The sequence below is a fragment of the Apodemus sylvaticus genome, chromosome 15 (assembly GCF_947179515.1).
Source record: "Apodemus sylvaticus chromosome 15, mApoSyl1.1, whole genome shotgun sequence".
NCBI classification, from domain to species: Eukaryota; Metazoa; Chordata; class Mammalia; order Rodentia; family Muridae; genus Apodemus; species Apodemus sylvaticus.
Window position 1 is genome coordinate 40,103,068 of NC_067486.1, and position 20,505 is coordinate 40,123,572.

The 20,505-nt window shown below is 38.0% G+C and overlaps 1 protein-coding gene across 1 annotated transcript; it reads left to right on the plus strand.

Moving 5' to 3' along the window:
* The first annotated feature begins 11,168 nt into the window (after window positions 1-11,168).
* Window positions 11,169-12,092, plus strand: LOC127665893 (olfactory receptor 5AC1-like). The gene has a single exon (XM_052158507.1). It carries the CDS (start codon window positions 11,169-11,171, stop codon window positions 12,090-12,092), a length of 924 nt encoding a protein of 307 aa, XP_052014467.1.
* The last annotated feature ends 8,413 nt before the right edge of the window (window positions 12,093-20,505 follow it).

Genomic DNA, 20,505 nt, shown 5'->3' on the forward strand with positions numbered 1-20,505 from the left:
TTGCCGAATACTGCTTCACTGAGTCTTTCCAGAACAGGGGGCCACTCCTCCTTTCTTCTTGTACCTCATTTGATGTGTGGATTATGTTTTGGGTATTACAGTTTTCTAGGTTAAGATCCACTTATTAGTGAGTGCATACCATGATTCACCTTTTGAGTCAGGGTTACCTCACTTAGTATGATGTACTCTAGCTTCATCCATTTGCCTAAGAATTTCATGAATTCATGGTTTCCAATGGCTGAATAGTACTCCATTGTGTAGATATACCACATTTTTTGCATCCACTCTTCTGTTGAGGGATACCTGGGTTCTTTCCAGCATCTGGCAATTATAAATAAGGCTGCTATGAACATAGTAGAGCATGTATCCTTATTACATGGTGGGGAATCCTCTGGGTATATGCCCAGGAGTGGTATAGCAGGATCTCCTGGAAGTGAGGTGCCCAGTTTTCAGAGGAACCGCCAGACTGATTTCCAGAGTGGTTGTACCAATTTGCAACCCCACCAGCAGTGGAGGAGTGTTCCTCTTTCTCCACACCCTATCCAACACCTGCTGTCTCCTGAATTTTTAATCTTAGCCATTCTGACTGGTGTAAGGTGAAATCTCAGGGTTGTTTTGATTTGCATTTCCCTAATGACTAATGAAGTTGAGCATTTTTTAAGATGCTTCTCTGCCATCCGAAGTTCTTCAGGTGAGAATTCTTTGTTTAACTCTGTACCCCATTTTTTAATAGGGTTGTTTGGTTTTCTGGAGTCTAACTTCTTAAGTTCTTTATATATATTGGATATTAGCCCTCTGTCTGATGTAGGATTGGTGAAGATCTTTTCCCAATTTGTTGGTTGCCGATTTTTCCTCTTGATGGTGTCCTTTGCCTTATAGAAACTGTAATTTTATGAGGTCCCATTTGTCAATTCTTGATCTTAAAGCATATGCTATTGGTGTTCTGTTCAGAAACTTTCTCCCTGTACCGATGTCCTCAAGGGTCTTCCCCAGTTTCTTTTCTATTAGCTTCAGAGTGTCTGGCTTTATGTGGAGGTCCTTGATCCATTTGGATTTGAGCTTAGTACAAGGAGACAAGGATGGATCAATTCGCATTCTTCTGCATGCTGACCTCCAGTTGAACCAGCACCATTTGTTGAAAAGGCTATCTTTTTTCCATTGGATGTTTTCAGCCCCTTTGTCGAGGATCAAGTGGCCATAGGTGTGTGGGTTCATTTCTGGATCTTCAATCCTGCTCCATTGATCCTCCTGCCTGTCACTGTACCAATACCATGCAGTTTTTAACACTATTGCTCTGTAGTATTGCTTGAGGTCAGGGATACTGATTCCCCCAGACTTTCTTTTGTTGCTGAGAATAGCTTTAGCTATCCTGGGTTTTTGTTATTCCAGATGAATTTGATAATTGCTCTTTCTAACTCTGTGAAGAATTGAGTTGGGATTTTGATGGGTATTGCATTGAATCTGTAGATTACTTTTGGCAAAATGGCCATTTTAACTATATTGATTCTACCGATCCATGAGCATGGGAGGTTTTCCCATTTTTTGAGGTCTTCTTCCATTTCCTTCTTCAGAGTCTTGAAGTTCTTGTCATACAGATCTTTCACATGTTATGATGGTTTTTATAATTTAACCCTGTTTAATATATGCATTATTGGAAAAAAAAGTCACCATGTCCCTCTCACCCTAAGATGAATAGCCATATTTTCTCTGTGACAACGGTTCTTTCAAAATCATTACAAGTAGCTACATTTATTATCTTGTTAAAGTTATTTATAGCATGGCATGGTAGCAGATATTTTTAATTTCAATACTAGGGAGGAAGAGAGAATGGATCTCTGAAATCAAGGCCAACCTTATCTACAGAGTAAAGTCCAGGCCAGCCAGAACTACACAGAAAAGTATGTCTTGAAAAAGAAAAAAACAAACAAAAAACCACTTAAGGAAGAAAAACAAAAAGCAAATTTATATTTGTAGGAAATGTCAACAATATTGAATGTTTTTGCAAACATTGTAGTTTCCTTACCTTTTTAAAAAAAATTCTGTCTCTAAAGTGTACTGTTGATGGTAATATCTTATAGTCATCCTCAATGCATAATTTATTTACAAAAATACATGTTTTGTTTTTCCTAAACATGTTATATTTTAATGTGAATTCCCATTTTAAAATCTATGTCATTAGGATATCTTTTTCTATCCTTAAAATCATACATATGGGCTCAGTTGTAAAGTGCACTTGCTGCTCTTGCAGAAGACCCAAGTTCAGTTCTCAGCATCCACTTTTATGGCTTGCATCTTAGAACTCCTGTTTCTTGGAAATCACATGCCATCTTTGGACTCACATCAGCACCAAAACTCTCGCATGGTATGCACACACACACACTTCAAAGAGAAAAACTTAATCATTCACCTGTATAATCTTGGCTTAACTTGTGCTTGGGGCTCTTTAGCATGGCAAATTGAGGGACTTATCAGTGGAAATTCTTTGAAAATTCAAGCTTTGCCAAAGACAGTACAGACACAAGAGCTCAAGGAGCACTCAATGAATTACTTATACTGTAGTTTATCATAAACAAATTGGAGAACTTTAACATTAGACATGTTGAGCACTGTGGAGGCGGCAGCGGCAAAGACAGCAAGCAGCTAGTCCAGCAGAAGAGCCATCAGCAGTGGAACCAAGGTGACAGGGTCCAGGCAGGCCTTGCGCCCGATACCACTGACCTTCGCCTGCCAGTCAGGCTGCAAGTGGTGACAGATTTACAGCATCTTTCACCCCACAGAAGCCACATCAAAACTCTGCCTCCCGCCAGTCAGTTACAAGAGACTCTCTGCCATCTTGGATCTTGGGCACCAGAGAAATCAGACAGACTGGGGTATGCAAATATAACCCAAGGCCAACATCACAGGCATCTAAGCCCGACGGGCATTGGCATGCACCCAGGCCCAGGGCTGTTTGGGGGGAGGGGGGGAAGGGGCATTGGTGTGCAAACCCAGCCAGGAGGTTGTTTGCACAGCCCGGAGAGCACCACCAATTTGACTACTGGATGCCAGAAAGTTCTAGCAGCCAAAGAGCTAAGAGTCATAGCCCGAGGCTAACATAGCAGGAGTCTAAGCCAGCATCAAACTAAATGAAGAGAAACTTGAAGCAATCCCACTAAAATCAGGGACTAGACAGGGCTGCCCCCTTTCTCCTTATCTTTTCAATATTGTACTTGAGGTACTAGCTCGGGCAATTAGACAACATAAGGAGATCAAAGGGATACAAATTGGAAAGGAAGAAGTCAAACTATCATTATTTGCAGATGATATGATAGTCTACCTAAGTGACCCAAAAAACTCCACTAGAGAACTCCTGCAGCTGATAAACAACTTCAACAAAGTGGCTGGTTATAAAATCAACTCAAGCAAATCAGTAGCCTTCCTATACTCAAAGGATAAGCAGGCTGAGAAAGAAATTAGGGAAATGCCCCCCTTCACAATAGCCACAAACAGTATAAATTACCTTGGGGTGACTCTTACCAAACCTGTGAAAGATCTGTATGACAATTAAGACTCTGAAGAAGGAAATGGAAGAAGACCTCAAAAAATGGAAAAACCTCCAATGCTCACGGATCAGCAGGATTAATATAGTTAACATGACCATTTTGCCAAAAGCAATATACAAATTCAATGCAATACCCATCAAAATCCCAACTCAATTCTTCACAGAGTTAGAAAGAGCAATTCTCAAATTCATCTGGAATAACAAAAAACCCAGGATAGCTAAAACTGTTCTCAACAACAAAAGAAATTCTGGGGGAATTAGTATCCCCGACCTCAAGCAATACTATCGAGCAATAGTGTTAAATACTGCATGGTATTGGTACAGTGACAGGCAGGCAGATCAACGGAACAGGATTGAAGATCCAGAAATGCACCCACACGCCCATGGCCACTTGATCCTCGACAAAGGTGCTGAAAACATCCAATAGAAAAAAGACAGTCTTTTCAACAAATGGTGCTGGTTCAACTGGAGGTCAGCATGCAGAAGAATGCGAGTTGATCCATCCTTGTATCCTTGTACTAAGCTCAACTCCAAATGGATCACAGACCTTCACATAAAGCCAGACACTCTGGAACTAATAGAAAAGAAACTGGGCGAGTTCCTTGAGGACATTGGTACAGGGGGAAAGTTTCTGATCAGATCACCAATAGCATATGCTCTAAGATCAAGAATTGACAAATGTGACCTCATAAAATTACAAAGTTTCTTTAAGGCAAAGGACACCATCAAAAGGACAAATCGGCAACCAACAAATTGGGAAAAGATCTTCACCAACCCTACATCAGATAGAGGGCTAATATCCAATATATACAAAGAACTCAAGAAGTTAGACCCCAGAAAACCAAATAACCCTATTAAAAAATGGGGTACAGAGTTAAACAAAGAATTCTTACCTGAAGAACTTCGAATGGCAGAGAAACATCTTAAAAAATGCTCAACTTCATTAGTCATCAGGGAAATGCAAATCAAAACAACCCTGAGATTTCACCTTACACCAGTCAGAATGGCTAAGATTAAAAACTCAGTTGACAGCAGGTTTTGGTGAGGATGTGGAGAAAGAGAAACATTCCTCCACTGCTGGTGGGGTTGCAAATTGGTACAACCACTCTGGAAATCAGTCTGGTGGTTCCTCAGAAAACTGGGCACGTCACTCCTGAAAGATCCTCCTTTACCACTCCTGGACATATACCCAGAGGATTCCCAAGCATGTAATAAGGATATATGCTCCACTATGTTCATAGCAGCCATATTTATAATAGCCAGAAGCTGAAAAGAACCCAGGTATCCCTCAACAGAAGAATGGATGCAAACAATGTGGTATATCTACACAATGGAGTACTATTCAGCCATTAGAAACAATGAATTCATGAAATTCTTAGGCAAATGGATGGAGCTGGAGAACATCATACTAAGTGAGGTAACCCAGTCTCAAATGATTAATCATGGTATGCACTCACTAATAAGTGGATATTAGCCTGGAAAACTGAAAGATCCAAAACATAATCCACACGTCAAATGAGGTACAAGAAGAATGGAGGAATGGCCCCTGGTTCTGGAAAGACTCAGTGTAGCAGTATAAGGCAAATCCAGAACAGGGAAGTGGGAAGGGGTGGGTGGGAGAATAGGGGGAGGGAAGGGGGCTTATGTGACTTTCGGGGAGTGGGGCACCAGAAAAGGGGAAATCATTTGAAATGTAAATAAAAAGTATATCCAATAAAATAAAAATACATAAAAAACATTAGACATGTTCTCTAGGATGGTATTCTGAAAATTGAAAAATAAACATACCAGAAAACCAATACTACATGTATGTCCTTTTGTAATCTCACATATAGTTAATGCATAAGAGCCCACTGGCTTTCTTTTTGACTTTATTTTTTGAGAATTTCATACTTGAGTAATATATTTACAACATTTCTGCCTTTAGCTTTCTCCTCTCCTACTCCTCCTTACACTGCAAAGGGGGGTTTCCTATGCCTGTTAGATACTCTATGGGACAATTCAAGACATCCACTTAAATGGAATTACATTCCATTTAAACTTTCTCCATGGCTTTTTCAAATGCCCCAAGGATTACTAATCTCTCCTTTCTCTCCCTATCTTTGTATGAACACACATCATCTCTCCATAGTTAGAATTCCAACTCTAGTATTTTCTATTTTTCTTTTCATAAAACCTTTGTTTTATTATCTCCCCATATTGTTTTAGAATTCTTCTTCTTTTCCTCTTTGCCAAAGTCTCTTTCTACTTTTCTGGCTTGTTAAGCAATTCGGTTATACATTCAAACCTAAAGCCTCCAAGCTAAGATGCACAAAGAGAGAAAATGTAGCATTAATATTTTCCAGCTACATTACCTTTTCCCGCAAATTTTCATGATCCCAATGTTCTCTGCAACGGAATAGAATTCCATTGTGTATCACTAGCTTATTTCAATTACCCATTTAGCAGTTGAAAGACTTCAAAGTTGTTTCCAATTCAAGTAGAAGGATCTCAGTTTCCTTTTGGCCTTGCCAATGTGAAACAATCAATCTTAGCATCAACAGAGCTCTTCTTTAGACATGATGCTTGAAAGGTTTTCACTAAACTCAAGTGACTTTACAAGACCCTCTATATTAGGACTTTCCAATTTAATGTTTTCATATATGCTGTTTATGAGTTAAGGAATTGAGTGTTTTATATATTCATTCTATAATGCAGAAGAAATGCCAAATGTATACCTTATAACAATGTAACATGGTATTAGAATACTACTTTAAAAAGCAGCTATAGATTTTCGGGCTGTAGAATTTTCTTCAGAAAACTCAGAAGTTCTAGAAATGTCTGATATATTCCAATTTGTCATGGTACAAAGCTTCATCACAGCATTGGGGCTAGAGATGCACATGGGGCTGGAAAAGTATACAGACTAAATATGAAATGCACAGTAAACATTAACTCTTATCTCCAGAACAATTTGGAGTCACAAATCACATAAAAATGCATTCTCCCAAAGCTAATTTTGTGTAGTGTATGACTAAGGCTATTGTGTTTTATTTGCTTTAACCAGTTAAAAAAATCCCATATTGAAAACATTCTTGTAAATAAAAACCTATAATTTAAAAAAATTTCAATAAAATGGCAGGAGGATTGAGGAAGGACCAAAACTTGAAAGTCACCAACATTTTACTATCATACACTTAGTATTTTCCTGGGGTGGGATGGTCTTTTTTTTGTATGACAGTCAATGTGTTTATTTTTCCAACTTGGTCTGACATTTACATTTAACAGATGACATGAGAAAACTTCACATGTCCTCAGAAAGCTAGATACATCCCTGTACAGGGGAAGTTCATGCACAGTTTATGGTACTCAATACAGTCTATTCAAGCCAAAACAGCATGTGTACTAATGTAAATTTGTCCAGACTTTGTGGTGTAACATTGATTTAAAAGTTTGAAGTTTTATCAGATGAAGAGCTTTTACATAAAGGTAGTGATGAATCTCAATATCATGATACAAAAAAATTTGCAAGTACTTATGTATTTTTTATTAATAATAAACACCACTATCTAAAGTTTCCATTTAAAGGCTTCCCCATGAAAACTATGAAGGCCACAAGTTGAGCACAATGAAAAGGCTTGTATCTCAAAAATGTGTAGCTGACATTTTCATACAAAGTCATGGTGATGAGTCCCCAGACACTACAGCTGTTGTGAGAGTGTTTTCCACTGCATTCCCATTGTTCTTTTTATTCAGTCTATGTGCTATAACAAAGGCCAAGAATGGCAAGAGTGGTCCATCATGATTGCAGGATGCTGGCCTGCTGGTTGCTCCTGCCTTGCCAGGTTTATGATCTTAAAGGGAAACTTTTCTATGATGCCTGAAATAAAACACAGATATGGCTACTAAGTGTGGGAAACAGTTTATTTTTTAATATGTACTATGAAAGAGAATAAAAGAATTTAACTTTATGTTTAAGGATGACAATTTACGCTCCTGCTTGTGGCAAAGGGCTGCACTTATTCTATTTCTTTGAAATAGATGGAAGCTTTATTGTCTGGATTTTCATACTAAAGCCTCATCCACTATAATGACAAAATTTTATTATTTTTCTTTAAAAAAATCTACACATTTATAGTCTGAACAAATTATGTACTGGTTGTATGTATTTAAAACAAATGGCAAAATAAAACTTCTTAAAAGTTATTTGTGCTTATACAAAGAGCAACTACAGCAACAATTTCTAGGTAAAAGAGACTATTATTGGTGGCTATAAGGATAAGATTTATAAGGTAGTAAGGCATTATGCTGATCTAGCAAAGTGGCAGGAGTAGATTCCTTTCTAAGACCCATGACCTCACTAGCCCTGGCAAGCTGGCGAGGTCTTATCCTTACAACCACAAAGAAGTGAAGCTACCATCCTTTATCAAAGAAGCTTCTCTTTACAGCAGGTAGAGACCATCACAGAAAACCACATAGACACAATTCAGTGTGATCATGGGGTACCTAGCATCTATAGTTGCATCTGTTTCACAGCTCCTATATCTATGGTGTAGGGAATATTGCAGGAGAAAAGGGCAGAAAGATAGCAAGAGCCAGAACACCATGAAGTCTGCTGTGAGATAGTCTCTCCTAGAAAAGCTCACATAAACAAGATAGAAACAGTAGCAATATCAACTGACATGTTAGCATGGAAGGGGAAAAATCTCAGAGGGTTCCACACCTAGACAAAGAACTATAGGCAACTAATGACTGTTGGGAGAAGAATTAATCTCTGCCAGAAGTGAGCAACCTTATTGGCTGTCTAGTGTAATGTGGTCAGACTTGAAACCATTGAGGCACACAAACAGCAAAAATAAACATACATATATATAAAATCTGTATGTGCATAGATGTACATGTGCATATACACATATATACATATTTATATGTATATAACAATAGTAATATTCAAAGTCTATCAACTTCTATGATCATTTCTGTAAAAACATTTACATTTTTATTAGATTTCTTTGAAATCTGTACACAACTTTTATTTGCTACCTTCCTCTTATTCTCCTCTTTGAGATCTTTTACTCAAGTATAGTTCCTATGTTTTGAGCCTATCTGCCTTACTTTCCTTTTCTGCTGTTGTTGCTCCTGTTCAATGGAAGGGTATGGTGTCCTCCAAAATTCATGGATCACATCCAGGAAGATTCAACTTTCCTGTTCTGCTGTATGAAACTTTCTATTTTACTTTACTATTAAAAGTAAAGATTTCAGCTACTACACATCTCTTCTGATAGTTGTTTAACATTCCCCAATTGATTCCCTGATAATTCCAGGAAACCATTATATGTCATCTGGCCTCTTCCTCTGGCCATTATATGTCATCTGGCTCTCCCAGTATTTATACTTTCAAGGAACAGTTTTAGAATTTTTAGGTCAATTATGGAGATAGAAAAATATTTGTGTTTACTAAATATTAATAAATTTTTGCAATATTTTATAAACAGAACACACTACAGAATTAGTGTTATTGGTAATTTGGTGATTAGCTCCCAATGCCCAGGATAGCACTGACTTCCCCCTCCTGGGGAATCTCTGGGAAGCATTAGGGGAATTTGGAAGTGTTTAAAGAATCATTTTGAAATAAAAATAAGAAATGTTGTCTCCTTGCAGTCTTGATTTTCCACACAAATAATCCTGCTGCTCCTATACTTTTTGTGTTTCTTCATGAAAATTATCAGTGTTGCAGTTTGCTACTGTTTTAAAGGATTTAGGTGAGAGAGAAACGCTTTTCATGATTCTGTTTCAGTTTTGCAATGTGTTTGCAGGTAACAGAGCATATAAACAAGAACGTGAAATACTAAATAATCTTAAAGAAGCTCAGTACCCCCAAATATTTATTAACACCAGTGATTACCCATATGAAACACTGATAGACACTCATTGTTCATGAAGGCAAGAAAATTGTCAGAAGGTTTGAATGAAAAGTTCTAGTAATATAAAATGAGTGGATGTTTAGAACATGCAACATATTCAATTTTTATGCAAATTTTCCTAACGTAAATACAATCTGTTGCTCAAATATTACTTATTTTATGTTTAGAATATGAAAAGTTGGAATGTATGTGTGCATGTGTGTGCAATAAAAATTCTTTAATTTCATTAATAATGAGATTACGGGTGGTTAATGAATATGATGACAGTAATATACTTCTCATGTATCACTTGCTACTAAATTTATGAAGTGAAAATCTTACAAGACAGTAGTTATTGAACAATTGATATCCTTCTAGTAGGGATATTCTTACTTTGGTTGTTGGAGTTCATAAAGAAAATTGGATTAGTTAATTAAGGACAAAATTATCTTATAATTTTCAACTTAAAACATTTAACAATTAATGAAAAGAGGCCATGACATTGAAAGAACAATGTAAGACATATGGGAGGATTTAGAGAGAGAAATGGAAAGAAAGAATCACTGTCATTATATTATAATCTGAAAAATAACAGTAATAATAACAATATGGGTTTGTTCATATAATGGCTCTTTCAATATAATTTATAGTTAAGGATTTTGAAACTCATTCATTCTTTCTAAATTTTCCATAAAAATAAACTGGCATGTCACAATTGGTTACGTATGGTTGATTTTTAACTTTCAAAAAGATAGCATTTACTTATTTTAAAACTGCATAAATCCTGTTTTTATATTTTTTCTCAGAGTAAAATATGTTTATGTTCCTTAAGAATCAGTAATATGATTCTATAAATAACGAAGTTAGCACATGTAGAAATAATTTAGTTTTATACATGTACATATACATACATACCTCCAAGAATAGTTTTTCCTTTTCAAAAATAGTAAGCAAAACATAGCAGCACACATTTGTGAACCTTGCCATTGGGTGACAGAAGCAGAGGAATCACTGTGTGTGCAAGACTTAATCTACAAAGCAAGTTTTAAGCCACCAAACACTGCATAGTAAGACCTTATAGCAAGAAGGGAAAAAATTAGGAAAACTTAAGTTCTTTCAGATTCTATTGGTCATGAATAAACCCTTCATTTAATGGAAATAGTAAAATTTGCATTCTTAATGATGAGAGTGACAAAGCACACAGGAACAAATGGAATGTCACATTATCAAAATTACACAAAACATCTTTAAAGCTTTTACAGCATTTGAATTCTAAACATACACTGTAACAGAAAAAATTTATAACCTCGACACACTGAAAATAATTTTTGTTAAATTATCCACATTGGGTGAATTACTTTGAGAACATACTGTATACATAAAAGTAGACATTATTAGTACTGAACATTTTGTGTTTATATGTTTAGAAATATATACTAATATATCCAAATACATATATGTGTATATATTATATACATAAGAGTAAATAAATAAAAAGAGGCTGTGGATATGAGAAAGAGCAAGGAAAGATACATAGGAGATGTTGAAGAGAGCGAAGAAAATTATGTAATTATATTTTAATTAAAATAATGAGTTTTAAAAGCTAGACAAATAAGGATAAAAATGTATAAACAATAATGAAAGGAAGGCTCCCCTTAGGAAATCAATAGCACAAGTCACAACAATTGTATCATTTCTCTGACTATTCCTTACTTGCTCTTTCATTCTAGTGATTTGGGGTAGACATGACAATAGAAAACCAGACTGTGGTGACTGAGTTTGTCCTCACAGGACTCACTGAGAGTCCAGAGTTGCAGGTTCCACTCTTCCTGGTTTTCTTCACCATCTACCTCATCACCATAGTGGGCAACCTTGGGCTGATTGCTCTCATCTGGAAGGACCCTCACCTCCACACCCCCATGTACTTGTTTCTTGGAAGCTTAGCTTTTACAGATGCCTGTGCTTCATCTTCTGTGACTCCTAAGATGCTTGTCAATTTTTTATCTAAGGATCACAAAACATTCTTGGTTGATTGCTTCACCCAGTTTTATTTCTTTGGTTCCAGTGCAACAACAGAATGTTTCCTACTGTCCGTGATGGCCTATGACCGCTATGTGGCCATATGCAACCCTTTGCTTTACCCAGTGATGATGTCCAATAGACTCTGTATGAAATTTATACATGTTTCATATATTATAGGTTTTCTACATTCAGCAATTCATGTGGGTTTGTTAGTGAGATTAAATTTCTGCAAATCCAACATCATACACTATTTCTACTGTGAAATTATGCAATTATTCAAAATTTCCTGTACTGATCCCACAGTTAATGTTCTTCTGGTTTTAATATTTTCGGCTTTGATACAAGGTTTTACTTTTGTGACTATTATCGTTTCCTACTTTTCTGTCCTTTTGGCCATCCTGAAAACCAAATCTGAGAAGGGCAGAAGCAAAGCGTTCTCCACCTGCAGCGCCCACCTGCTCTCTGTCTCTCTGTTCTATGGCACCCTCTTCCTCATGTATGTGCGTCCTGGGTCTGGATCAAGTGAAGACAGGGACAGAATGTATTCTCTATTTTATACAATAATAATTCCCTTTCTAAATCCTTTTATATACAGTCTGAGGAACAAAGAGGTAACAGCTGCCCTGAGAAGAAAAATGAATAAATAGTTTCTAGGTAAGTTTCAGGCCATTTCTTCCTTCCTAAAGGAGAGTGGGCAATCTCTAGAATTATGGATTGGAAGATGTTCTTGAAGGTTACCAGACGCTCATAAGCTCCCTCTGAAGGCAGTGAGCATTTCATCATGTTTTCTAGTGGTATTTGGCACTGTTACCCATAGTTAGTGCATCCAGAAACACTATGCTCCTTAGCACATGAGCATTTAGCTTCTACAGACTAAGTGTCTTTTAGGAAATTCCAATTTTATTAGCAGTAATTGGAAATACTACTTAGAAATTATGAGAAATGATTAGTAAAAGATGGTCCCCAATGAAACAGGAATACAAAGTTATTTTCTTGAATGTCCCTAGCCCAGAAAGTTAATGTAGCTTTTTGGATTTTTGACATCTGTAAAATGATGAAAACAAATCTAAATCTCTGTCTCTTGGTAAACATATTCCCAAGAAATGTTGAATTTTAGGACAAATGTTAGGAGAGTTTAAAGCAATGTTGGAGGAATACTACTCAGCAATTAAAAACAATAAATTCATGAAATTCTTAGGCAAATGGTTGGAACTAGAAAATATCCTAAGTGAGGTAACCCATTCACAAAAGAACACACGTGGACTGCAGTCACTGATAAGTGGATATTAGCCCAGAAGCTCCGAATACCCAAGACACAATTCACATATCAAATCATTCCCATGAAGAAGGAAGGAGAGGGCCCTGATCCTGGAAAGGCTTGATGTAACAATGTAGGGAATTATCAGGACAAAGAAGTGGGAGGTGTCTGATTGGAGAAAGGAAGAAGGGAAGAGAGCTTATGGGATTTATGGGGAGGGGGGAACCGGGAAAGGGGAAATCATTTGGAATGTAAACAAAGAATATAGAGAATCAATGAAATAACAACAACAACAACAACAATAATAATAATAAAACAATCTTGGAGCATCTTAGAAAGATAAATGGGAACTGGAATGAGTTTAAAAGGGTAGAGTAATAAATTATAACTCATGCTTATAACTTAAAATATATTTGTATTAATATTGCAAGTAGTGATATATTCAAGAATTTATAATTTTATATTTTGCTATAGTAAAATAAATGTCAGAAATCTGCCTTGTGGTTGTCATTTTCACTGATAATATTTGAACAGAAGGTAAAAGAAGAAGAAACATATATGAGTTATACATTGCTAGGATGATAAGTTGTTCTTATCAGTGAGTTCTCTCCCAACTAGTGGTTGAGCATGTAGTTTCATGATTTTATATTTTATTTATATTACATAGAATTAGATGAATCAACTGTGAACAACATAATCATATTCCTCACTCAATCTGGCTTTTCCAGGAACATTTACCAAGAAAAATAATCATAAAAAGGAGAATTAAAGTTTCATAATTGTTTGTATTTATAAGAAAATTTAGTCTTATTGTTAATTCAATAATTCGAAGAACTTTGCCGTAGGGTTTAGCTAAATATTTAGGTGTGAAACAAATATCTTTTATAACATATCTCTTGATAAAAATACTTTTAAGAGAAGTATAATTTCCATATTATAATTTTCAGATTCTTTAAATTAGCTTCCCAAGAACAAAGAAAATATTTCTTCTAAAAATACTGCCTGTGACAATATTTTATTTTATTGTCTTTCACATTCAATCTGCACTTAAAGGAAACTTTCACAATATTACATATTCTATGTGACTTATTTTAGAAATATTAAAATAAAAATTTCCATAACACATTTATTTTTATTCCTAGCAATTTTTTTCTACATTTTACCATTGGTCTTTTGGAGGTATTGCCATAAATACCTTTAGTCACTTATAAACTCATGAGACATTTATTCTTTTCATGTGTATCATATACACTTATATACTATTTTTTTTGTCTCTATAGTCACATAAGTAATATGGAATTTTACCTGTCTTACTTTTAATTAAGCCCCATGTCTTATACTAGACTGCCTGGTATGGAAAACATTTAACAGCTTTTTTCAGTTCAAGGACCTGACATTTGGATACTCACAGACTCAACACAAGACAGCCCTTATTGCTGGAACAGCTTAAAGTGATTACTTAATGGAAATGTTCATGGATTTATTGTTTCAGTCAATAGTCATGGATCTATTGTTTCAGTCAATAGTCAACATTTTCTACTTTATAGCCTGTATTTTATGAAATACTGACTTACTGACAGATGAAAGCATGCTAAGTACTCATGAATACAAGGTGATAGTTAAGCTACCTAAAGTAAAAAAGATCCTTGGTTCTGATCATCCTTGTGCTCATTCAATCGGTCAGATGGTATTCAGTGACCAAGACCAAGGAATGTCTATATGGGAATTCAACGTCTCTATGGTGGTTCTGGTTCATTCGTTTGACCTTCTTGCTTAAAATGGAATGAGCCAGAGTAGAATACTTCACTAAATAAGCACTGTGTGATTTCTTTACATCTTGTTTGATTATCTTATTATATTTAAATAACTGCTATAAGAATGAGAATAGATACTTTTATAATGATGCCAGAATGGTTTGATGTTGAGGCTTAGATAAGAGAAATTATGGGTAATAATTTATATATATATATATATATATATATATATATATATATATATATATATATATCTTAGATAATACAACTGTAAATAAGAAGGAAGGGAGGATGGAAGGAAGGAAAGAATGAAGGAAGAGGTGAGAAGAAAAAGAAGAGAAGGGGAAAGACAGATGACAGAACAGGAAAGAAAAGAAAGAATGGAAAAGGCGAGAAGACAGAAGAGACTAGTCTTTGCCTAACTTAAACCACCTTTAATGCATTCCTCACATGATTTCCTTGAAATTGTATAAGCATACAACATATTTATTATATTATTTTCATTTGGAGCTGTAGTGGGTATTGAAATTAGATTGTGACATGTGTGGGGCAAATGCTGGTACTGCCTCACTGAGGTACAGCCTCTGCCCTTAATTGTTTTGCTATAAACTCTTCCTGTAGTCTGTTCAGTGAGCCATTTACTTTATAAAATCCAGTATTTATAATTTGATAAGTACTTGCACAGAAATTAAGTTTGAGAATTTTCAACTAATTATTGGGTTGGGATTAGATGGTGGCAAAAGAGCAAATACCAAAAAAAAAAAAAAAAAAAAAAAAAACTGGTTGATTACAAAAAAGCGGGGGTGGGGGGAGGGGGGACTGGCTAGTAAAATCACCTGGGTGCTTCTTGACATCTTAACATGATAGCATATAGGTGGTTACAGCTGAGACAACTACATTACACATGAAGCTTATTGTCACCAATACGACAGTCATTGCTTTTATCAGTTGTTTAAAAAACAATCAGGAGCTACTTACTAACACAACAACTGTCATTAAAGTTTTATGTTGTTCTGTTCACAGTTGTTTGAGCAGATGAAATGCTAGGAACTGTTCTAGACTTTTAAACCTACCCTGTTTATTAGGATGTAGAAAATTATATCTCTAATTGAAAGTCACTACAGGCACTGTATTGGAAAATGAACAAATATATGTATGTATGGAAAGAGAGAGAGGGGAGGAGAGTATATTCTATGAAGAGTGATGAGATGTTATTTCCTGCTGTTTGTTTATTTTGCTTTGAAAGCTTTTTTCCAGGTTTATTTGTATGGAATTATGCAAAGCCTCTGTTGAAAAAGTAAAGTGTATAAGAGATTGGAATATACGTTACTAAAGGTGAAATATTGTTTTAAAAAAAGACATAATAATATATTATCCAGTATATAACCATGAAATACATAAAAGCAAGCACATATGGATACTTTTTATGTGATTCATGATTGTTAGTTTTCTTTATACTCCCTACTCCCTTAGAGAAATGAGAAAGCCAAGCCCAGAATCCTTGAGGTTTGCCCTGTTCTCTCTGTGCTCCATCTTCCAGTTCATATCTCTAGCAACAATCCCAGGTGACTTCAGCCCTTAGCCACCACCACATGAAATTACAATCTGAATTTCCTCCCTCCGGCCCCTCTGGGAAAATCCAGTAGCACCTGGCTGCCCCCTGCCCCCTCTGCACATCATTTCCAGGGCCACTGCTCTGCCTGCATCTCTGGATGCCTGCTGCTGCTAGGGCCAACCAGGTGAGATTCTCCAAGTCACAAAATCCTGCCTGTTAGTTCCTCATCAAGGCCAACATCCCTGAGAGCTTCCCTGTTCCCTCAGCAATTCTTCCCCATATATTTAATCACAATCTCAGATGCCTTCAGCCATCAGGGACCACAAACTGAGACCCCAACCTCAATGCTTTGCCTGCTGGCCCATCTGCGCAAACCCAGCAGTGGTGAGCTCTGCCCTGCTCCTCTACACTTCATTTCTAAGGACACAACTCCACTTACATCCCTAGAGGCATGCTGCTGCCCAGGACAAGCAGAGGCCTACAGTCGTCAGGGACCATTAGCTCTACTTGCATCCCTAGAGGGCTGCTGCCACCAGGGACAATCAGCAGCCTGAAAGTGACAGGGACTACCAGATCTTCATGCATCCCTGGAAGCCTGCTGCTACTAGCAACAACCAGTTCTACCTTCAATTCCAGAGGCCTGCTAATGTCAGGGACACCAGCTCTATCTGCATCTCCCAAGACCAGCTAAAATCAGGGAATACCAGGCCTCCAACACTGGAGACAACCAGATAGCTAAAGAGGAGTGTGAGATCAAAATCAAACAAAAGTCAGGTCAATAGGGAGCAGAACTCAGCAACAGCAAGTCTTGAATACCAGAACGCACCTGAATCACAAGGAAACGAACTTAAATCTAATGCTATGAAGATGATAGAGAACTTTCAAAAGAAAACGAATAGGCTGCAGCAGTGGAGGCAGCTGCAGCTGTGGCAGCAGCAGCAGCTGGTCCAGCTAAAGGGCCATCAGCAGTGGAACCAAGGTGACAGGGTCCAGGCAGGCCCTGCGACCACTACCACTGACCTTCGCTGGCCAGTTGGGCTGCAAGCAGTGGCAGATTTATAGCGCCTTTCACCCCACAGAAGCTACATCAGAACTCTGCCTCCTGCCAGTCAGTTAGGAGAGTCTCTGCCATCTTGGATCTCGGGCACCAGAGAAATCAGACAGACTGAGGTACGCAAATATAACCCAAGGCCAACATCGCAGGGGTCTAAACCCAACAGGCATTGGCCTGCACCCAGGCCCAGCACTGTTCGGGGTGCCATCAGTGTGCAAACCCAGCCAGGAGGTTGTTTGCCCGGCCCAGCGCGCACTGTCATTTTGATTACAGGACGCCAGAGAGTTCTAGCAGGCAAAGTCAGAAAACAGTCCCAATTTCCCTTATGAACATCGATGCAAAAATACTCAATAAAATTGTTGCCAACCGAATCCAAGAACACATCAAAACGATCATCCACCATGATCAAGTAGGCTTTATCCCGGGAATGCAGGGTTGGTTTAATATACGGAAATCCATCAATGCAATCCACTACATAAACAAACTCAAAGAAAAAAACCACATGGTCATTTCATTGGATGCTGAAAAAGCATTTGACAAAATTCAGCATCCTTTCATGCTTAAAGTCTTGGAAAGAACGGGAATTCAAGGCCCATACCTAAACATAGTAAAAGCAATATACAGCAAACCGGTAGCCAGCATCAAACTAAATGGAGAGAAACTTGAAGCAATCCCACTAAAATCAGGGACTAGACAGGGCTGCCCCCTCTCTCCTTATCTTTTCAATATTGTACTTGAGGTACTAGCTCAGGCAATTCGACAACATAAGGAGGTCAAAGGGATACAAATTGGAAAGGAAGAAGTCAAACTATCATTATTTGCAGATGACATGATAGTCTACCTAAGTGACCCAATAAACTCCACTAGAGAACTCCTACAGCTGATAAACAACTTCAGCAAAGTGGCAGGTTATAAAATCAACTCAAGCAAATCAGTGGCCTTCCTATACTCAAAGGATAAGCTGAGAAAGAAATTAGGGAAATGACCCCCTTCACAATAGCCACAAACAGTATAAAGTATCTTGGGGTGACTCTTACCAAACATGTGAAAGATCTGTATGACAAGAACTTCAAGACTCTGAAGAAGGAAATGGAAGAAGACCTCAAAAAATGGGAAAACCTCCCATGCTCATGGATCGGCAGAATCAATATAGTTAAAATGGCCATTTTGCCAAAAGCAATATACAGATTCAATGCAATACCCATCAAAATCCCAACTTAATTCTTCACAGAGATAGAAAAAGCAATTAACAAATTCATCTGGAATAACAAAAAAACCCAGGATAGCTAAAACTATTCTCAGCAACAAAAGAAATTCTGGGGGAATCAGTATCCCTGACCTCAAGCAATACTACAGAGCAATAGTGTTAAAAACTGCATGGTATTGGTACAGTGACAGGCAGGCAGATCAATGGAACAGGATTGAAGATCCAGAAATGAACCCACACACCTATGGCCACTTGATCCTCAACAAAGGGGCTGAAAACATCCAATGGAAAAAAGATAGCCTTTTCAACAAATGGTGCTGGTTCAACTGGAGGTCAGCATGCAGAAGAATGCGAATTGATCCATCTTTATCGCCTTGTACTAAGCTCAAATCCAAATGGCTCAAGGACCTCCACATAAAGCCAGACACTCTGAAGCTAATAGAAAAGAAACTGGGGAAGACCCTTGAGGACATTGGTACAGGGAGAAAATTTCTGAACAGAACACCAATAGCGTATGCTCTAAGATCAAGAATTGACAAATGGGATCTCATAAAATTACAAAGTTTCTGTACGGCAAAGGACACCATCAAAAGGACAAATCAGCAACCAACAAATTGGGAAATGATCTTCACCAATCCTACATCAGATAGAAAGCTAATATCCAATATATATAAAGAACTTAAGAAGTTAGACTCCAGAAAACCAAACAACCCTATTACAAAATGGGGTACAGAGTTAAACAGGGAATTCTCACCTGAAGAACTTCGGATGGCGGAGAAGCATCTTAAAAAATGCTCAACTTCATTAGTCATTAGGGAAATGCAAATCAAAACAACCCTGAGATTTCACCTTACACCAGTCAGAATGGCTAAGATTAAAAATTCAGGAGACAGCAGGTGTTGGAGAGGATTTGGAGAAAGAGGAACACTCCTCCACTGCTGGTGGGGTTGCAAACTGGTACAACCACTCTGGAAAGCAGTCTGGCGGTTCCTCCGAAAACTGGGCACCTCACTTCCAGAAGATCCTGCTATACCACTCCTGGGCATATACCCAGAGGATTCCCCACCATGTAATAAGGATACATGCTCTACTATGTTCATAGCAGCCCTATTTATAATTGCCAGATGCTGGAAAGAACCCAGGTATCCCTCAACAGAAGAGTGGATGCAAAAAATGTGGTATATCTACACAATGGAGTACTATTCAGCCATTAGAAACAATGAATTCATGAAATTCTTAGGCAAATGGATGGAGCTAGAGAACATCATACTAAGTGAGGTAACCCAGACTCAAAAGGTGACTCATAGTATGCACTCACTAATAAGTGGATATTAACCTAGAAAACTGGAATACCCCAAACATAATCCATACATCAAATGAGGTACAAGAAGAAAGGAGGAGTGGCTCCTTGTTCTAGAAAGACTCAGTGAAGAAGTATAGGGCAAAACCAGAACGGGGAAGTGGGAAGGGGTGGGTGGGAGGACAGGGGGAGAAAAGGGGGCTTATGGGACTTTCGGGGAGTGGGGGGCTAGAAAAGGGGAAATCATTTGAAATGTAAATAAAATATATATCGAATTAAAAAAAAAAGAAAACAGTCATAGCCCGAGGCTAACATAGCAGGGGGTCTAAGCTGGACAGGCCTTGATCTGCCCCCAGGCCCTGGGCTGCTCGGTGGGCCATCTGTGTGCCAACCCGGCCAGGAGGTTGTTAGCCTAGCAGCCTCTCCCAGCACTCTCAGGGAGCAGGCACACATTCCACCATCCTGACCACCTGACAGAACCAATTAATACTCATAGCCCGAGGGGAACTTTGCTCAGGCCTTAGCTTGCCAGGCTTTTGCCTAGACTCAGGGCCTCAGCAGCTAGGCTAGCCTTGTGTGCACCAACCCAGTTGGGAGATAGGCTGCCCAGCAGAGTGACCAGCACTTGGAAAAGGTCCTGCAGCATAGGCCATCAGCACTCACTGAAGGAGCAAAGGGGCACTGCCTGGTTCACACAGACAACCTGGGGCAAGGCACAATAGGCCTCCATGGGCACCCAAGAGGAGGACAGTGCATGAGCAATCTGTAACAGGGAAAACCCAGTCATCCAGTGTTGCACAAATAGCCCTATAGCCTCACAGGAGGCACAAATACCAGCCAAAGACAAGACCATCTAACTAACGCCAGAAATAACAAGATGGCAAAGGTCAAACACAGGAATGCTACTAACAGAAATCTAGGCAATATGGAAG